The sequence below is a fragment of the Mandrillus leucophaeus genome, unplaced genomic scaffold (genome assembly GCF_000951045.1).
Source record: "Mandrillus leucophaeus isolate KB7577 unplaced genomic scaffold, Mleu.le_1.0 Scaffold374, whole genome shotgun sequence".
NCBI classification, from domain to species: Eukaryota; Metazoa; Chordata; class Mammalia; order Primates; family Cercopithecidae; genus Mandrillus; species Mandrillus leucophaeus.
This window is the reverse complement of record NW_012103965.1, coordinates 1,474,801-1,489,256: the sequence shown is the minus strand read 5'-3', so window position 1 is coordinate 1,489,256 and position 14,456 is coordinate 1,474,801. Positions and strand designations below refer to the sequence as shown.

The 14,456-nt window shown below is 41.7% G+C and overlaps 1 protein-coding gene across 2 annotated transcripts in view; it reads left to right on the top strand.

Annotated features, from left to right (window-relative positions):
* Positions 1-14,456, top strand: part of GGNBP2 (gametogenetin binding protein 2) — a 52,565-nt gene that overhangs the window by 3,805 nt on the left and 34,304 nt on the right. For both annotated transcript variants that reach the window (XM_011990237.1, XM_011990236.1), the window contains exons 2-4: positions 5,854-5,934; positions 8,517-8,770; positions 12,491-12,589. In XM_011990237.1, the coding sequence (XP_011845627.1) occupies positions 5,854-5,934; positions 8,517-8,770; positions 12,491-12,589 (434 nt within the window). The remainder of the gene's footprint in view (positions 1-5,853; positions 5,935-8,516; positions 8,771-12,490; positions 12,590-14,456) is intronic.

The window sequence follows — 14,456 nt, the reverse complement described above, 5'->3', positions numbered from 1 at the left end:
CAGTGGCATGCTCTCGGCTCACTGCAACCTCTGCCTCTCGGGTTCAAGTGATTCTCCTGCCTCAGTCACCTGAGTAGCTGGGATTACAGGCGCGTGCCACCATGCCTGTCTGATTTTTTTGTATTTTTAGAAGAGATGGGGTTTCCCTATGTTGGCCAGGCCAGTCTCGAACTCCTGACCTCAGGTGATCTGTCCATCTTGGCCTCCCAAAGTGCTGGGATTACAGGCATGAGCCACCACACCCAGCCAAAATATATATTCCTTCTAAAATCTTGAAAAATAACTACAAAGCAAATTACCCTTAGTCATACTTCTCAGGGATAAGCAGCATTTGGTATAATTTCAGTCCTAGACACACACATAGATACAGAGTTAATGTATTTTCTGTAACATTTTTTGTCCTGATTTATTTCACTAAATGTAATTTTGAAAACACTTTTTCTTGTCATTTTTAAACATTTTTAATGGCCGTGTAATATTCTGTTGTATGACATTCCGTAATTATTTTTCCACTGTTGGGCATGGAGGTTGTTCTAGTTTTTGCTATGAATAAACTGTAAGAACATAAATAATGCAAAAATCTTTGCATTAAAATGTTTTCTCAGGCTTTTGGAAGTGGAATTACTGAATCAAAGGATAAGAACCTTTTGTAAAGTTCCAGGTACATATTGTCAGATTGCTACAATATTTCTTTTCTTTCTTTTTTTTGAGATGGAGTCTTACTCTGTCACCTAGGCTGGAGTGCAGTGGCATGATCTTGGCTCACTACAACCTCCGCCTTCCAGGGTCAGGCGATTCTTGTGCCTCAGCCTCCTGAGTAGCTGGAATTACAGGCGCCTGCCACCTTGCCTGGCTAATTTTTGTATTTTTAGTAGAGACGAGGCTTCACCATTTTGGCCGGGCTGGTCTGGTCTTGAATTCCTGACCTCAAGTGATCCACGTGCTTCAGCCTCCCAAAGTGCTGGGATTACAGGCATGAACCACTGCTCCCGGCCAGATTGTTACCATATTTCTGCATCGCAGTTTACTCTCCTGATTTAAACCAATCTAAATAGACTACTCTGATAAGAGTTTGGGTTTTTTTTTTTTTCTTTTTGTTCTTGTTTCCATGTACAGCGTTAATCTGATAAGAGTTCTTGATGTCTTACACTTTAAAAGATAATAAATGATAGCATATCCACTTGGGAATTAAATGTTTTATAATTGTTGAAAGTTTAGCATTTAATGTTTTCTTTCAACTGTAACAGTTAATTTTACTGAGGGTGATAGATGTTACAAATAACTGTGTGGATGAAGAAGTAAAAGAGTAAAACCAAAATGACAGTGATTTTAATAAATGCAAACTTAGTATATTGTTGGTTAGAACTTGTGAGAATGCGCTAAGAACAGATTTTTTTTTGTGGTCAGGAGAAACCAGGACAGATACTTAAGAGTGAAAGTGGGTAATGGATTCAGTAAACTTTATAAAGCAGTAATTGCAGCACAATGACTTGTTCTATTTGTGGCTAGCTATGGGTAGGGAACCTCTTCATGAAGCTGAATGCTAATGATGCCTCTATAAAGCCACACCTGCAATACTTTACAGGACTGTCTTCCTTCAGGTAACCTAGAATCTCAAGATTAAGTTAAGGAAGTGGTTTTAAAGAGTGAAGAACAAATTGTGCTACTAGCCTCTTTGCCTTCCCCTTTTTATTTTCATCTCTTAAAACATTTAACACCGTATAGTGATTGGCCAGAAAACAGTAAGGTAAAAAGCCATTGTCTTAAGTGTTTGAAAGGCAAGGACAGAGTAATTATTTAGTGTGAGTGCATTGTCTCTAGCCAGAGTGGTGAGTAAATACAAGAGCAAATTTAGGAGTATGTAAGCTGATGAAACCGGGAAAGACAGAAATAAATTAGATCTTAGTATTTTCGGTACTAATTAGGTTAAAATGAAATGATTTGAAATGAGTTTTGTTTTTAAAAATACTTAACTGTTCTTTATTGACTTTTTTTTTTTGAGATGGAGTTTTGCTCTTGCTGCCCAGGCTAGTGTGCAATGGCACGATCTCGGCTCACCACAACCTCCGCCTCCCGGTTTAAGTAATTATCCTGTCTCAGCCTCCTGAGTAGCTGGGATTACAGGCATGTGCCACCACAGCTAATTTTTTGTATTTTTAGTAGAGAGAGGGTTTCTCCACGTTGGTCAGGCTGGTCTCGAGCTCACGACCTCAGGTGATCCACCCGCCTCGGCCTCCCAAAGTGTTGGGGTTACGGGTGTGAGCCATCAGCTTCTTTACTGACTTTTTAAAAATAATTCCTAAATCAGGTATTATCCATATAATTAAAATATTTTAGACTGGGCACGGTGGCTTACGCCTGTCATCCCAGCACTTTTGGAGGCCTCGGAGGGTGGATCACCTGGGGTCAGGAGTTCGGGACCAGCCTGGCCAGTATGGTAAAACCCCATCTATACTAAAAATACAAAATTAGCTGGGCGTGGTGGTATGCCTGTAATCCCAGCTACTTGGGAGGCTGAGGTGGGAGAATTGCTTAAACTTGGGAGGCAGAGGCTGCAGTGAGTCAAGATTGAGCTGTTACACTCCAGCCTAGACAACAGAGTGAGACCCTGTCTCAAAAAAAATTTTACAAATCAGCTCGCAGGTCTCAGTATTATTAGATGTGGTCTTTGACCTCCGTTTCAATTTTTAAAACAGTTGATCAGAATAAAAATACATACTGAGTCAGAATTTAGATTTTGCCTAAGAACCAGACTGGAGAGACTTTGATTTAGTTAAATAAGGAATATTTGTTTCTTAAATTGATAGCTTTGATCTTTAAACACTATAGATGACTGTCATATTTTTTTTTATTATGGCTGTTGGTATGTGGCGAAATGGTGTATATTTTTATCAAGCAAGTGAAAATATAAATCAAGGTATTAGTTGCTTAAATGGTAGGTTTGGAGTGACCTGCAATATTCTGTTGAATTACATGGTTTCAAAAGTTTATACATTTTTAATAACTTGACAGTTAAATTTCTTTGTGTCTTAAACCTTTTGATGATTCCAGAAAATATGAGTTAATTGAACTATTAACTATTTCATTGCTTTTATTGTAAAGTTTTCTGGACCAGGATTTCCAATACCAGGATTATTATTGTTATTTTTTAAAATTGGAGTAGACCATGTTAAATAGAATACATACAATAGGCAGTATAGATCATTAGATATTTTGCTCATTTCAATCATCGTCACCAGATCATTTATTTTTTATTTTTATTTTTATTTTTTTTGAGACGGAGTCTCGCTCTGTCACCCAGGCTGGAGTGCGGTGGCCGGATCTCAGCTCACTGCAAGCTCCGCCTCCCGGGTTTACGCCATTCTCCTGCCTCAGCCTCCTGTAGCTGGGACTACAGTAGCTCGCCACCTCGCCCGGCTAGTTTTTTTTTTTGTATTTTTTAGTAGAGACGGGGTTTCACCGTGTTAGCCAGGATAGTCTCGATCTCCTGACCTCGTGATCTGCCCGTCTCGGCCTCCCAAAGTGCTGGAATTACAGGCTTGAGCCACCGCGCCCGGCCACCAGATCATTTATTACTACAGCATTAACATAGACCATTGACTTCAGTTTTGCTTTGTACTGTTGATAGAGATAATGTATTAAAGTGCTTATAACGATGTCTAGTACATATGAAGTGTCTTTATTATTACTTATTGCTACCTGCTTTTGGAGGTGTTAATGAGAAGACTAAGAAGGAAAACTAGAAACAAGATGTCAGGGTTGATAAACCTGAAAATTGGATGATTGACGTTTGAACATTTCATCTGTATATATGGAAGAAAAAACTTCCAGAATGGTAAAAGCTATTGAAATGGGCTGGGCGAGGTGACTCACGCTTGTAATCCCAGCACTTTGGGAGACCGAGGCGGGCAGGTTGCCTGAGCTTGGGAGTTTGAAACCAGCCTGGGCAACATGGCAAAACCCTGTTTCTACTAAAAATACAAAAAATTAGCCATGCTTGGTGGCAGGTGCCTGTAATCTCAGCTACTCAGGAGGCTGAGGCAGGAGAATTGCTTGAACCTGGGAGGCGGAGGTTGCAGCGAGCCAAGATTGCGCCACTGCACTCCAGCCTGGGTGACAGAGCGAGACTCTGTCTCAAAAAAAAAAAAAGAAATGGAAGCATGTCTCTGAACATGATATAGTGAATATAGAATTGGAAGCAAGGAGCATTAACTCTTCCCCCCGTAATATATAGTATATATGCATTGTAATATATTTGGGAAATACAGGAACACATGTAGAAAAAGTTGTCTTACTACCTAGAGATAACCACATATAATGTGTTTTCTTTTTTTGAAAGATAAAGTATACACACTAAAAATGTTGTACATGCAGTCTGAAGTAAGTTAATATTTGTGTCATAGTCCATCTTCTTAGTATCTGTTTCCTTACTTCATATATCTCATATTCCTCCCTTATCAAATCAAGAAAAACTCTTAAATCTATTGCTTACATTTGACTTAGCTGTTAATGAGGCCTCATTTTGTTGTTAGAACAAGCATATTTTAAATTTCTCTAATATGGGAAGAAAGGAATGGTCACATCCATTAAAGAAGCAGGTCTTTGGTTCTGGTTGGGGAAGGAAGTGATGTTTTTAAGACCACATTCAACTGAGGAATATTTTGTTTTTGCCTTAAGTGGGTCTTTTTGTCTTGACTTCACTCTGGTTTTGTGGGAGTTTGTGGTCCTTGTTATGTGGAAATAGTTGGTCCTAGTACAATATGTTTGATCTTTAACAATGTTTTAGTTAAGATATACATATGTTACTTAACATTGTTTTGAAGGCATATCTTTTTCCCCCACATTTTAATACCTGAAATCAGGATGCTGCTTTAATTTGATGACATAGTAAAAATGGCTTGTAGTGATACATAATTGTGGTACTACTTAAAATCTGTGGTATGACAGCAGATCAGTAAAATGTACTAATTACAGATTCCCATTATGTGACATGCCGAAGCCTCCTTAAGCTTCATATGCCTTCCTATGGTAGTGAATTTTGATAATTGAATAAGTATATCAGTGTGTCCTTTTTATTCATAATTAGAGCAAACATTTACTATGTGCCAGGCACTGTTCTGGCTGGGCACAGTGGCTCACGCTTGTAATCCTGGTACTTTGGGCGGCTGAGGTCAGGAGTTCGAGACCAACCTGGCCAACATGGTGAAACCCCGTCTGTACTAAAAATACAAAAATTAGCTGGGCATGGTGTTGGGTGCCTGTAGTCCTAGTTACTCAGGAGGCTGAGGCAGGAGAATTGCTTGAACCCAGGAGGTGGAGGTTGTGATGAGTTGAAATCATGCCACTGCACTCCAGCCTAGGTGATGGAGCAAGACTCCGTCTCAAAAAAAAGGATCGGATTTTTGTTTTGTTTTTTTTTTTTTGACAGAGGTTCACTGTTGTCCAGGCTGGAGTGCAGTGGCACGATTTCGGCTCACTGCAACCTCCACCGCCCGGGTTCAAGCAATTCTCCTGGCTCAGCCTCCCAAGTAGCTGGGATTACAGGCATGCACCACCAAACCCGGCTAATTTTGTATATTTAATAGAGACGGGGTTTCTCCATGTTGGTCAGGCTGGTCTTGAACTCCCAACCTCAGGTGATCCGCCTGCCCCCTCCACCCCCGGCCTCCCAGAGTGCTGGGATTACAGGCTTGAGCCACTGCACTGGGCCATGTAGTCGGATTTTTAAAAAAATTTTGAGGGGCAGGGATGGGTGCAAATCTGGCTTTCAGGGTTCTATTTCTGGAGTTTGTAGGCTGTATCCTGTTTTCAGAGGGGTAAAATAATTGATTTCTGTACTGTTTGCATTTTAAGATGGTGATGGAATTTCCTGACAATGTGTTAAATCTCGATGGACATCAGAATAATGGTGCACAGCTAAAGCAGTTCATTCAGGTAATAGTTTTTTCAATCAGTGTTTTTTTTTGTTTGTTTTTTGTTTTGTATTTATGTATACTTATGTATGTATGTTTTTTATTTTAATTTCTTTAAAAATTGTTAACAGGCTGGGTGCAATGGCTCATGTCTATAATCCTGGTAATTTGGGAGTCTGAGGCCTGTAGATCACTTGAGCCCAGGAGTCAAGACCAGCTTGGGGAACATGGCAAGACCCCATGTTTTGGCATGAGTCTGGAGTTTACATTTCTTCTCTCCTGAGTCTTCCCTTGGGTCTGCATGTGCGGTGGCCTGCCAGCACTTGGAAGAGGCCGCATATCCATTGTGTTTGCTGGAGTGGTGCACATGCTCATTTGAGGCGTTTTTCTCTTATCAGTGGACTGTTCCAGAGGAAAGTAAAAAACTAGTTAACCTCAATCAGTGTTTTTAATGGTGTATGCGTATTTTAAAGACTCATTTAAAATTTAGCTATATTAGTTTTATATAGGGTTCTCTAGGTCTTAATATTGCACTGAAATTGCTCTTTTACCATTGCTGTAGTAAGCATACATATTTACCTACCTGATTTATGTAACTGCCATGTGAAAAAGAATTGGTGGTGGTGTGTTAATATTTTACATGTCCATAAGACTTTAATTTTAAAACCAGGCCATCTTTCCTAGTTTTTAAAAGATAAGGTATATAATTTTTCATTAAAAACTTGTTGGTTTTCTGCTGTAGTAATTGTTTTGTTGAGACAAAATAATCCTATATTATGAACTTTCTGATGTTTATTTAATTCCTGAGAAATATAGTACTTTATAAATACACTTAAATGCAATATACAGTTATCCCTTGGTATCTGTGGGGGATAGTTCAAGGATCCCTATGCAAACCAAAATCCACAATGCTCAAGTCCCTTATAGAAAATGGTGTAGTAAGGGCTGGGCATGGTGGCTCATGCCTGTAATCCCAGCACTTTGGGAGGCCAAGGCAGGTGGATCACTTGAGTTCAGTAGTTGGGCAACATGGCAAAACCCTGTCTCTACAGAAAATGCAAAAACGTTGGGCGGACATGGTGGCATGTGCTTGGGATCCCAGCTATTCAGTAGGCTCAAGTGGGAGGATCTCTTGAGCCCAGGAGGCAGAGGTTATAGTCACCTGAGATCGCATCACTGCACTCCAGCCTGGGCAATAGAGTGAGACCTTGTCTCAGAAAAAAATAAGATATATATTTGCATATAACCTCTGCACATCCTCCCATATACTTTAAAGCATATTTTGATTATCTATGGTACCTAATACAATGTAAATGCTGTGTAAATAGTAGTTATACTGCATCATTTAGGGAATAATGACAAGGAAGAAAAGTCTGTACGTGTTTAGTACAGATGCCACCATCCTTTTTTTCCCCTCAAATATTTTCAATCCTTGGTTGGTTAAATTCACAGATGTAGAACCCGTGGATACAGAGGGCTGACTATAATTAAGATATTGGAAGATGACTTATTAGTTTACTTCAGAACTCTTATTTCTACTTTTAGAGAAAACTTTGAATGGAAGGGTAATGGTAAATGTGAGAAAATGCTTCTTGGGAATTATCCTACTTTCCTATCTGTTTTTGGTAAATCTGGAAGTGTTAACTGCAGTTAACTATAACTCTGTCAGGTAGAAGTTACTTACTAGAGTTTGCTCATTTATCTGCAACAGTAGCTCTCAGTTATTTTTCTACCTTGTCGTAACCAGCAGATACCATTCATAAGCAGCAGCATGCTAGTTCCTCACTTCCCTACATAGGGAAGATAGGCCATGTTTTCTCCCACTAATCCGTAATACACCTGGTCATACCTCCAGATTGGGAATTGCTGCTCCACATGATTACCATCCTAACCTGAGTCCTGTAGCTAAACATAGTGATAGTGTGTTGTTAAAAGTTGTAAAAACAGAACAAAACAAAAAAAGGAAACAGGTCAGGCTTGGTGGCTCACGCCTGTAATCACAGCACTTTGGGAGGCTGAGGCAGATGGATCACAAGGTCAAGAGATCAAGACCATCCTGGCCAACATGGTGAAACCCCATCTCTACTAAAAATACTAAAATTAGCTGGGTGTGGTGGTACATGCCTGTAGTCCCAGCTACTCTGGAGTCTGAGGCGGGAGAATCACTTGAACCCAGGAGGCAGAGGTTGCAGTGAGCTGAGATTGTGCCACTGCACTCCAGCCTGGCGACAGAGCGAGACTCAGTCTCAAAAAACAAAAACCAACCAACCAAAAAAAAAGGTGTAGCTGTATTGTTCTTTTTTTTTGGTAAGAGGACTGGCCTAATAGTCACTGAACCAACCCTACATTTCCAGATGCAGGACTGCTTTTTGGCATACTAAGCAGAATCGTTTACCCTAGATTCTAGAGGAAGGGGGTTTGTGGCGCAAACTCCGTACAACATGGACAAGGCTGACTACGTTGCCTTTCTGACTCAGTTGCAGGTAGAGCTGGTAAACCCTTTCCAGGTTGTACTTACTGCACAAGGATAGGAACCAGTAGTAGTGAAAGTGTAATTTTATGTCTTTTTAAAGGACACTCCTTCATTTTCTTTCCCTCTTTCAGCGACATGGTATGCTTAAGCAACAGGATCTAAGTATTGCCATGGTGGTGACATCACGCGAAGTCCTGAGTGCACTTTCTCAGCTTGTCCCATGTGTTGGTTGTCGTCGCAGTGTGGAACGCCTCTTTTCCCAGCTTGTAGAGTCTGGAAATCCTGCTCTTGAACCCCTAACAGTAGGGCCCAAGGGAGTCCTGTCTGTAACTAGAAGCTGCATGACTGATGCAAAGAAGCTTTATACATTATTTTATGTACATGGGTAAGTATAATCAATTAGGAGAAAATGGGTTTGTTAAAATTTGAAACAGCTTGGTGACAGTGGCAGCTTATTTTCTTGAAGGAAAGATTGAGTGTAATTTAATGATTTTATTACTGTGTACCAGTGAATGTAAAGTTTCCACTCTCCACATGGGGAGAAGCAGACAGTAAGCAAATACGTACTTTGTCAGGGATGATAAATTAGAAAAACCAGTAAGGGAGGTAGAGAATGGAGCAGGGGTAGAATTATTGTGGAGGGTGGTCAGGAAAGGCCTCCCTGATAAAATGACATTGAATATAGACTTGAATGAAGTGAGCAAGCAAATCTTGTAGAAAACTGGGGGAAGGCAGAGAAGGAACAGCTAGTGTAAAGGTTCTGAGGTTGGGGTTTTATTGGCATGTTTGAGGAATAGTAAGGAAGTCATTGTGGCTGGAGCCAGATGAATGAAGGGAACAGTAATATAAAGGTGGGGTCAGCAGAGTAATAAGGCCGGGCGCGGTGGCTCACGCCTGTAATCCCAGCACTTTGGGAGGCTGAGGCGGGCAGTTCGAGACCAGCCTGACCAACGTGGTGAAACCCCGTCTCTACTAAAAATACAAAAATTAGCCGGGCGTGGTGGTGCGTGGCTGTAATCCCAGCTATTCAGGAGGCTGAGGCAGGAGAATCACTTGAACCCAGGAGGCAGAGGTTACAGTGAGCCGAGATGGTGCCATTGCACTGCAGCCTGGGCAACAAGAGCGAAACTCCATCTCAGAAAAAAAAAAGAGTGGCTGGGCGCGGTGGCTCACGCCTATAATCCCAACACTTTGGGAAGCCTAGGCATTTGGATTGCCTGAGCTCAGGAGTTCAAGACCAGCCTGGGCAACACGGTGAAACCGAGTCTCTACTAAAAATACAAAAAATTAGCCAGGCATGGTGGTGGGTGCCTGTAATCTCACCTACTCGGGAGGCTGAGGCAGGAGAATCGCTCAAACCCAGGAGGCAGCAGTTGCAGTGAGCCGAGATCGCACATTGCCCTCCAACCTGGGCAACAAGAATGAAACTCCATCTCAAAAAAAGAAAAAAAAAGGAGTAATAAAAGGTCCAGTCATATTTTTATTTTTTTCAGGTGGAGTTTCGCTATTGTTGCCCAGGCCGGAGTGCAGTGGTGTGATCTCGGCTCACTGCAACCACTGCCTCCTGGGTTCAAGTGATTCTCTTGCCTCAGCCTCCCAAGTAGCTAGGATTATAGGTGGCCACCACCATGCTTGGATTTTTTTTGTATTTTTTAGTAGAGACAGGGTTTCGCCATGTTGGCCAGGTTGGTCTTGAACTCCTGACCTCAGGCGATCTGCCCACCTCAGCCTCCCAAAGTGCTGGGATTACATGCGTGAGCCACCATGCCCAACTGAGGTCTTTTGTTTTTACTCTGAGTGAGGTGAGCTTTGGGAAGGTTTTGAGCAGAAGAGCGGCATAGTCTGATGAAATTTGGCTTACTTTGACCTCTGTATTGAGAATGAATAATGGCCATGGGGGTAGTGAAAAATGGTTATAAAGAATCCTGGATATATTTTGAGGAATGAGCCAATGGGATTTTTTGAATAGATTGGTTGTGAGGGAGGGCATCAAAAATGATTCTCAGATTTGTGATATGAAGAATGGACAAAATGCCTTGCGTGGTTGCTCACACCTGTAATCCCAGCACTTTGGGAGGCCGATGCAGGCAGATCACCAGAGGTCAGGAGTTTGAGACCAGCCTGGCCAACATGGTGAAACCCCATCTCTATTAAAAATACCAAAATTAGCCGGGAGTGGTGGCAGGCGCCTGTAATCCCAGCTACTGGGGAGGCTGAGACAGAATTGCTTGAACCCAGGAGGTGGAGGTTGCAGTGAGCCAAGATCGCGCCACTGCACTCCAGCGTGGGCAACAGAGCGAGACCGTCTCAAAAAAAAAAAAAAAAAAGAATGGACAAATAGTTTCCATTTACTGCGATGGACAAGACTGGGGAGAAATGTAACAGAGCTCATCTTTGGGTGTGCTAAGTTTGAGATAGCGATTAGACATCCAAGTAGAATTCAGAGAGGTCTGGGTTAGAGCTGTAAATTTGTCTCATTTAGTGAATATAAATAGGAAAAGAAGGAGAGGTCTGAAAAGTAAACCCTGAGGCTTTCCTATTTAGAGATGGTGGTAGGGACTTTTGATATTTACTGTGCCTGGACTTGGGAAGACAAGCCTTGGAGTGTTTTTGAACAGTGGAATGATATAATCTGATTCATGTTTTAAAAGGATCACTCTGGCTGCTGAGTGAGGCCTGGAATGTAAAGGGCAGAAGGTGACGGCAAGGAGACAATTTAGGAGGCCAGCTATTGGCAGTTAACTAAGCTAGAGATTGGTGGGTTGCACAGGGATGATAATGGTAGAGGTTATAAGTGATCTGATTCTAGGCTGGGCATGGTGACTCACACCTGTAATCCCAGCACTTTGGGAGGCCGAGGCAGGCGGATCACCTGAGGTCGGGAGATCAAGACCATCCTGGCTAACAGTGAAACTCCATCTCTAATAAAAAAAATACAAAAAATTAGCCAGGCGCGGTGGCAGGTGCCTGTAGTCCCAGCTACTTGGGAGGCTGAGGCAGGAGAATGGCGTGAACCCGGGAGGTGGAGCTTGCAGTGAGCTGATATTGTGCCACTGCACTCCAGCCTGGGGGACAGAGCAAGACTCCATCTCAAAAAAAAAAAAAAAAAAAAAAGAAGTGATTTGATTCTAGATTGGTTAAATTTTATTCAGCTTTCATTCTTTTTTTTTTTTGAGACAGAGTCTCACTCTGTCTCAAGCTGCAGTGCAGTGGTGCAATCTTGGCTCGTTGCTACTTCCACCTCCCTGGTTCAAGTGATTCTTGTGCCTCAGCCTCCCGAGTAGCTGGGATTACAGGCGTGCACCACCACATCTGTCTAATTTTTGTGTTTTTCTTTAGTAGAAATAGGGTTTCTCCATGTTGGCCATGCTGGTCTCTTAACTCCTGGCCTCAAGTGATCCACTGGCCTCAGCCTCCCAAAGTGCTGGGATTACAGGTGTGAGCCATGCCTGGCTTCATTTTAAAATTTTCTGTAGAGATGAAAATTTTGATGTTACCCAGGCTGGCTTTGAACTCCTGACCTGAAATGATCCTCCTACCTCAGCCTTCCAAAGTGCTGGGATTATAGGCATGAGCTACTGTACCAGGCCTGATTCTAGATACATTTAAAAGGTAGAATTGACAAAGTTTGCTCATTGGTTGGATGGAGGGTGAGGATAGTAGTAGTGTGTATTCTATATTTGCATAAAATTTCTGTTGATGACTCCTCTTCAAGGATGTATTGTGTTTACGTATTGTTTTGTGGGGTTTTTATATATTTTTTACAGACATGGGGTCTCACTATGTTGCCCAGGCTGGCCTCAAACCCTTGGGCTTAAGTGATCCTTTCACCTTGGCTTCCCAGATAGCTGGGACTGCAGGTGTGTGCTTCCGCAGCTGGTGTATTTACATAATGGCTGGGCAAGGGAAGATGGCTGAGAGTCAGTTAGCAGTCAGTGTTGAAATACTTGAGTGCCAGGCACACTGCTAGATACAGTGGGGATAGAGAAAAGTGGTGTTTTGTTTTGTTTTGTTTTGAGACTTCTCTTTAAAAGACAGTAAATAGAGATTTTAAAATTTGAAAGAAAAATGAATTAAACCCTTAATACGTTTTATTTTTAATTAGGTCCAAACTAAATGATATGATAGATGCTATTCCAAAAAGTAAGAAGAATAAGAGATGTCAATTGCACTCCTTAGATACGCACAAGCCAAAACCTTTGGGGTAAGTAGAATTGAATAACAAGAGGCTTTGTGATTGTTAAGATTATATATTTGATTATATTTAGTAAAAGAAACGCACTGTTTGCTTTAATTCATTAATTGATTATACTCTATGACATAGGTCAAAATAAATAGATCCTCTTGTTATGTTGGCCATTTTGCATTGATATATATAAAGTCTCAATGTAGATCTGATTAAACAAATTTTTTTATGTTAAAATATGTTTTAGAGGAGGAAGGTTGAAGTCTTTTTTTGTTTGTTTGTTTTGAGACAGAGTCTCCCTGTGTTGCCCAGGCTGGAGTGCAGTGGCGTAATCTTGGGTTACTGCAACCTCCGTCTACCCGGTTCAAACGATTCTCCTGCCCCAGCTTTCTGAGTAGCTGGGACTACAGGTGTGTGCCACCACGCCTGGCTAATTTTTGTATTTTTAGTAGAGATGGAGTTTCACCCTGTTGGCCAGGCTGGTCTTGAACTCCTGGCCTGTGGTGATCCGCCCGCCTCAATCTCCCAAAGTACTGGGATTACAGGTGTGAGGCACCACGCTCGGCTGGCTGAAGTCTTTATGGAAATGTATGCAGCTAATATTAACGTTTTCAAAGTAGTGATAATCATTCTTTGATCTACAGAATAGTCATAATGTATAAATTATTTTTCTTTCTTGTCTCTAGCTGTAATTTACCAAGGTTTAAAAAAAAGTTATGACAATATGTATTTATGTAACTAATTTGTAGTTTTCTATATTTATTTATTATTATTTTTTGAGATGGAGTCTCCTCTGTCGCAGAGGCTGGAGTGCAGTGGCGCGAACTCAGCTCACTGCAAGCTCCGCCTCCTGAGTTCAAGCTATTCTCCTGCCTCAGCCTCCTGAGTAGCTGGGACCACAGGCGCGTGCCACCAAGCCCGGCTAATTTTTTGTATTTTTGGTAGAGACAGGGTTTCACTGTGTTAGCCGGGATGGTCTTGATCTCCTGACCTTGTTATCTGTCCACCTCGGCTTCCCAAAGTGCTGGGATTACAGGCATGAGCCACCGCGCCCGGCCTATTTTTTAAGCAAATATTGCCTTACAATAATTTGTAGTTTTCTTCTTGGTTAAGTGCTATAGTGTCCAAGGCTGCTTTTTCACCTTCTGCTAGCACAGCGCCACAGTTGTCCCCTACAAAATTGCCTGGGGTTGGGGATAGTGAGGCGAAACCATGGAGCATGAAGGGACTTTCTAAGACATGACTTTACTTTTGGAGAGAATGGGATGTTAAAAAAACTATGCTTCTTTATTAATTTTATTTTTTAATTATTTTTTTGAGGCACAATCTTGCTCTGTCACTCAGGCTGGAATGCAGTGGTGCGATCTTGGCTCACCGCAACCTCCGCCTCTTGGGTTCAAGCAATTCTCGTGCCTCAGCCTCCTGAATAACTGGGATTACAGGTGTTTGCCGCCACTCCTGGCTAGTTTTTTTTTATTTTTAATAGAGATGGGTTTCGCCATGTTGCCCAGGCTGGTCTCAAACTCCTGGACTCAAGTGATCTGCCTGCCTTGGTCTCCCAAAGTGCTGGGATTACAGGCGTGAGCCACTGCACCTGGCCTCTGTATTAATTTTAAAAGTTAATTTTTAAATATCTCATTTGTGTCATTGTCACCTTTTTGGTTTTTTTGACCTGAACTTCCGAGTGACACCATTATTGTATAGACATTTTTCTCCCTGACACAAAGACTTGGATGACCAGGCAGTGGTGTGTTAATAAATCATATACACCATGGAATACTATGCAGCCATAAGAAAGGATGAGTTTGTGTCCTTTGTAGGGACATGGATGCAGCTGGAAACCATCATTCTTAGCAAACTATCACAAGAACAGAAAACCAAACAC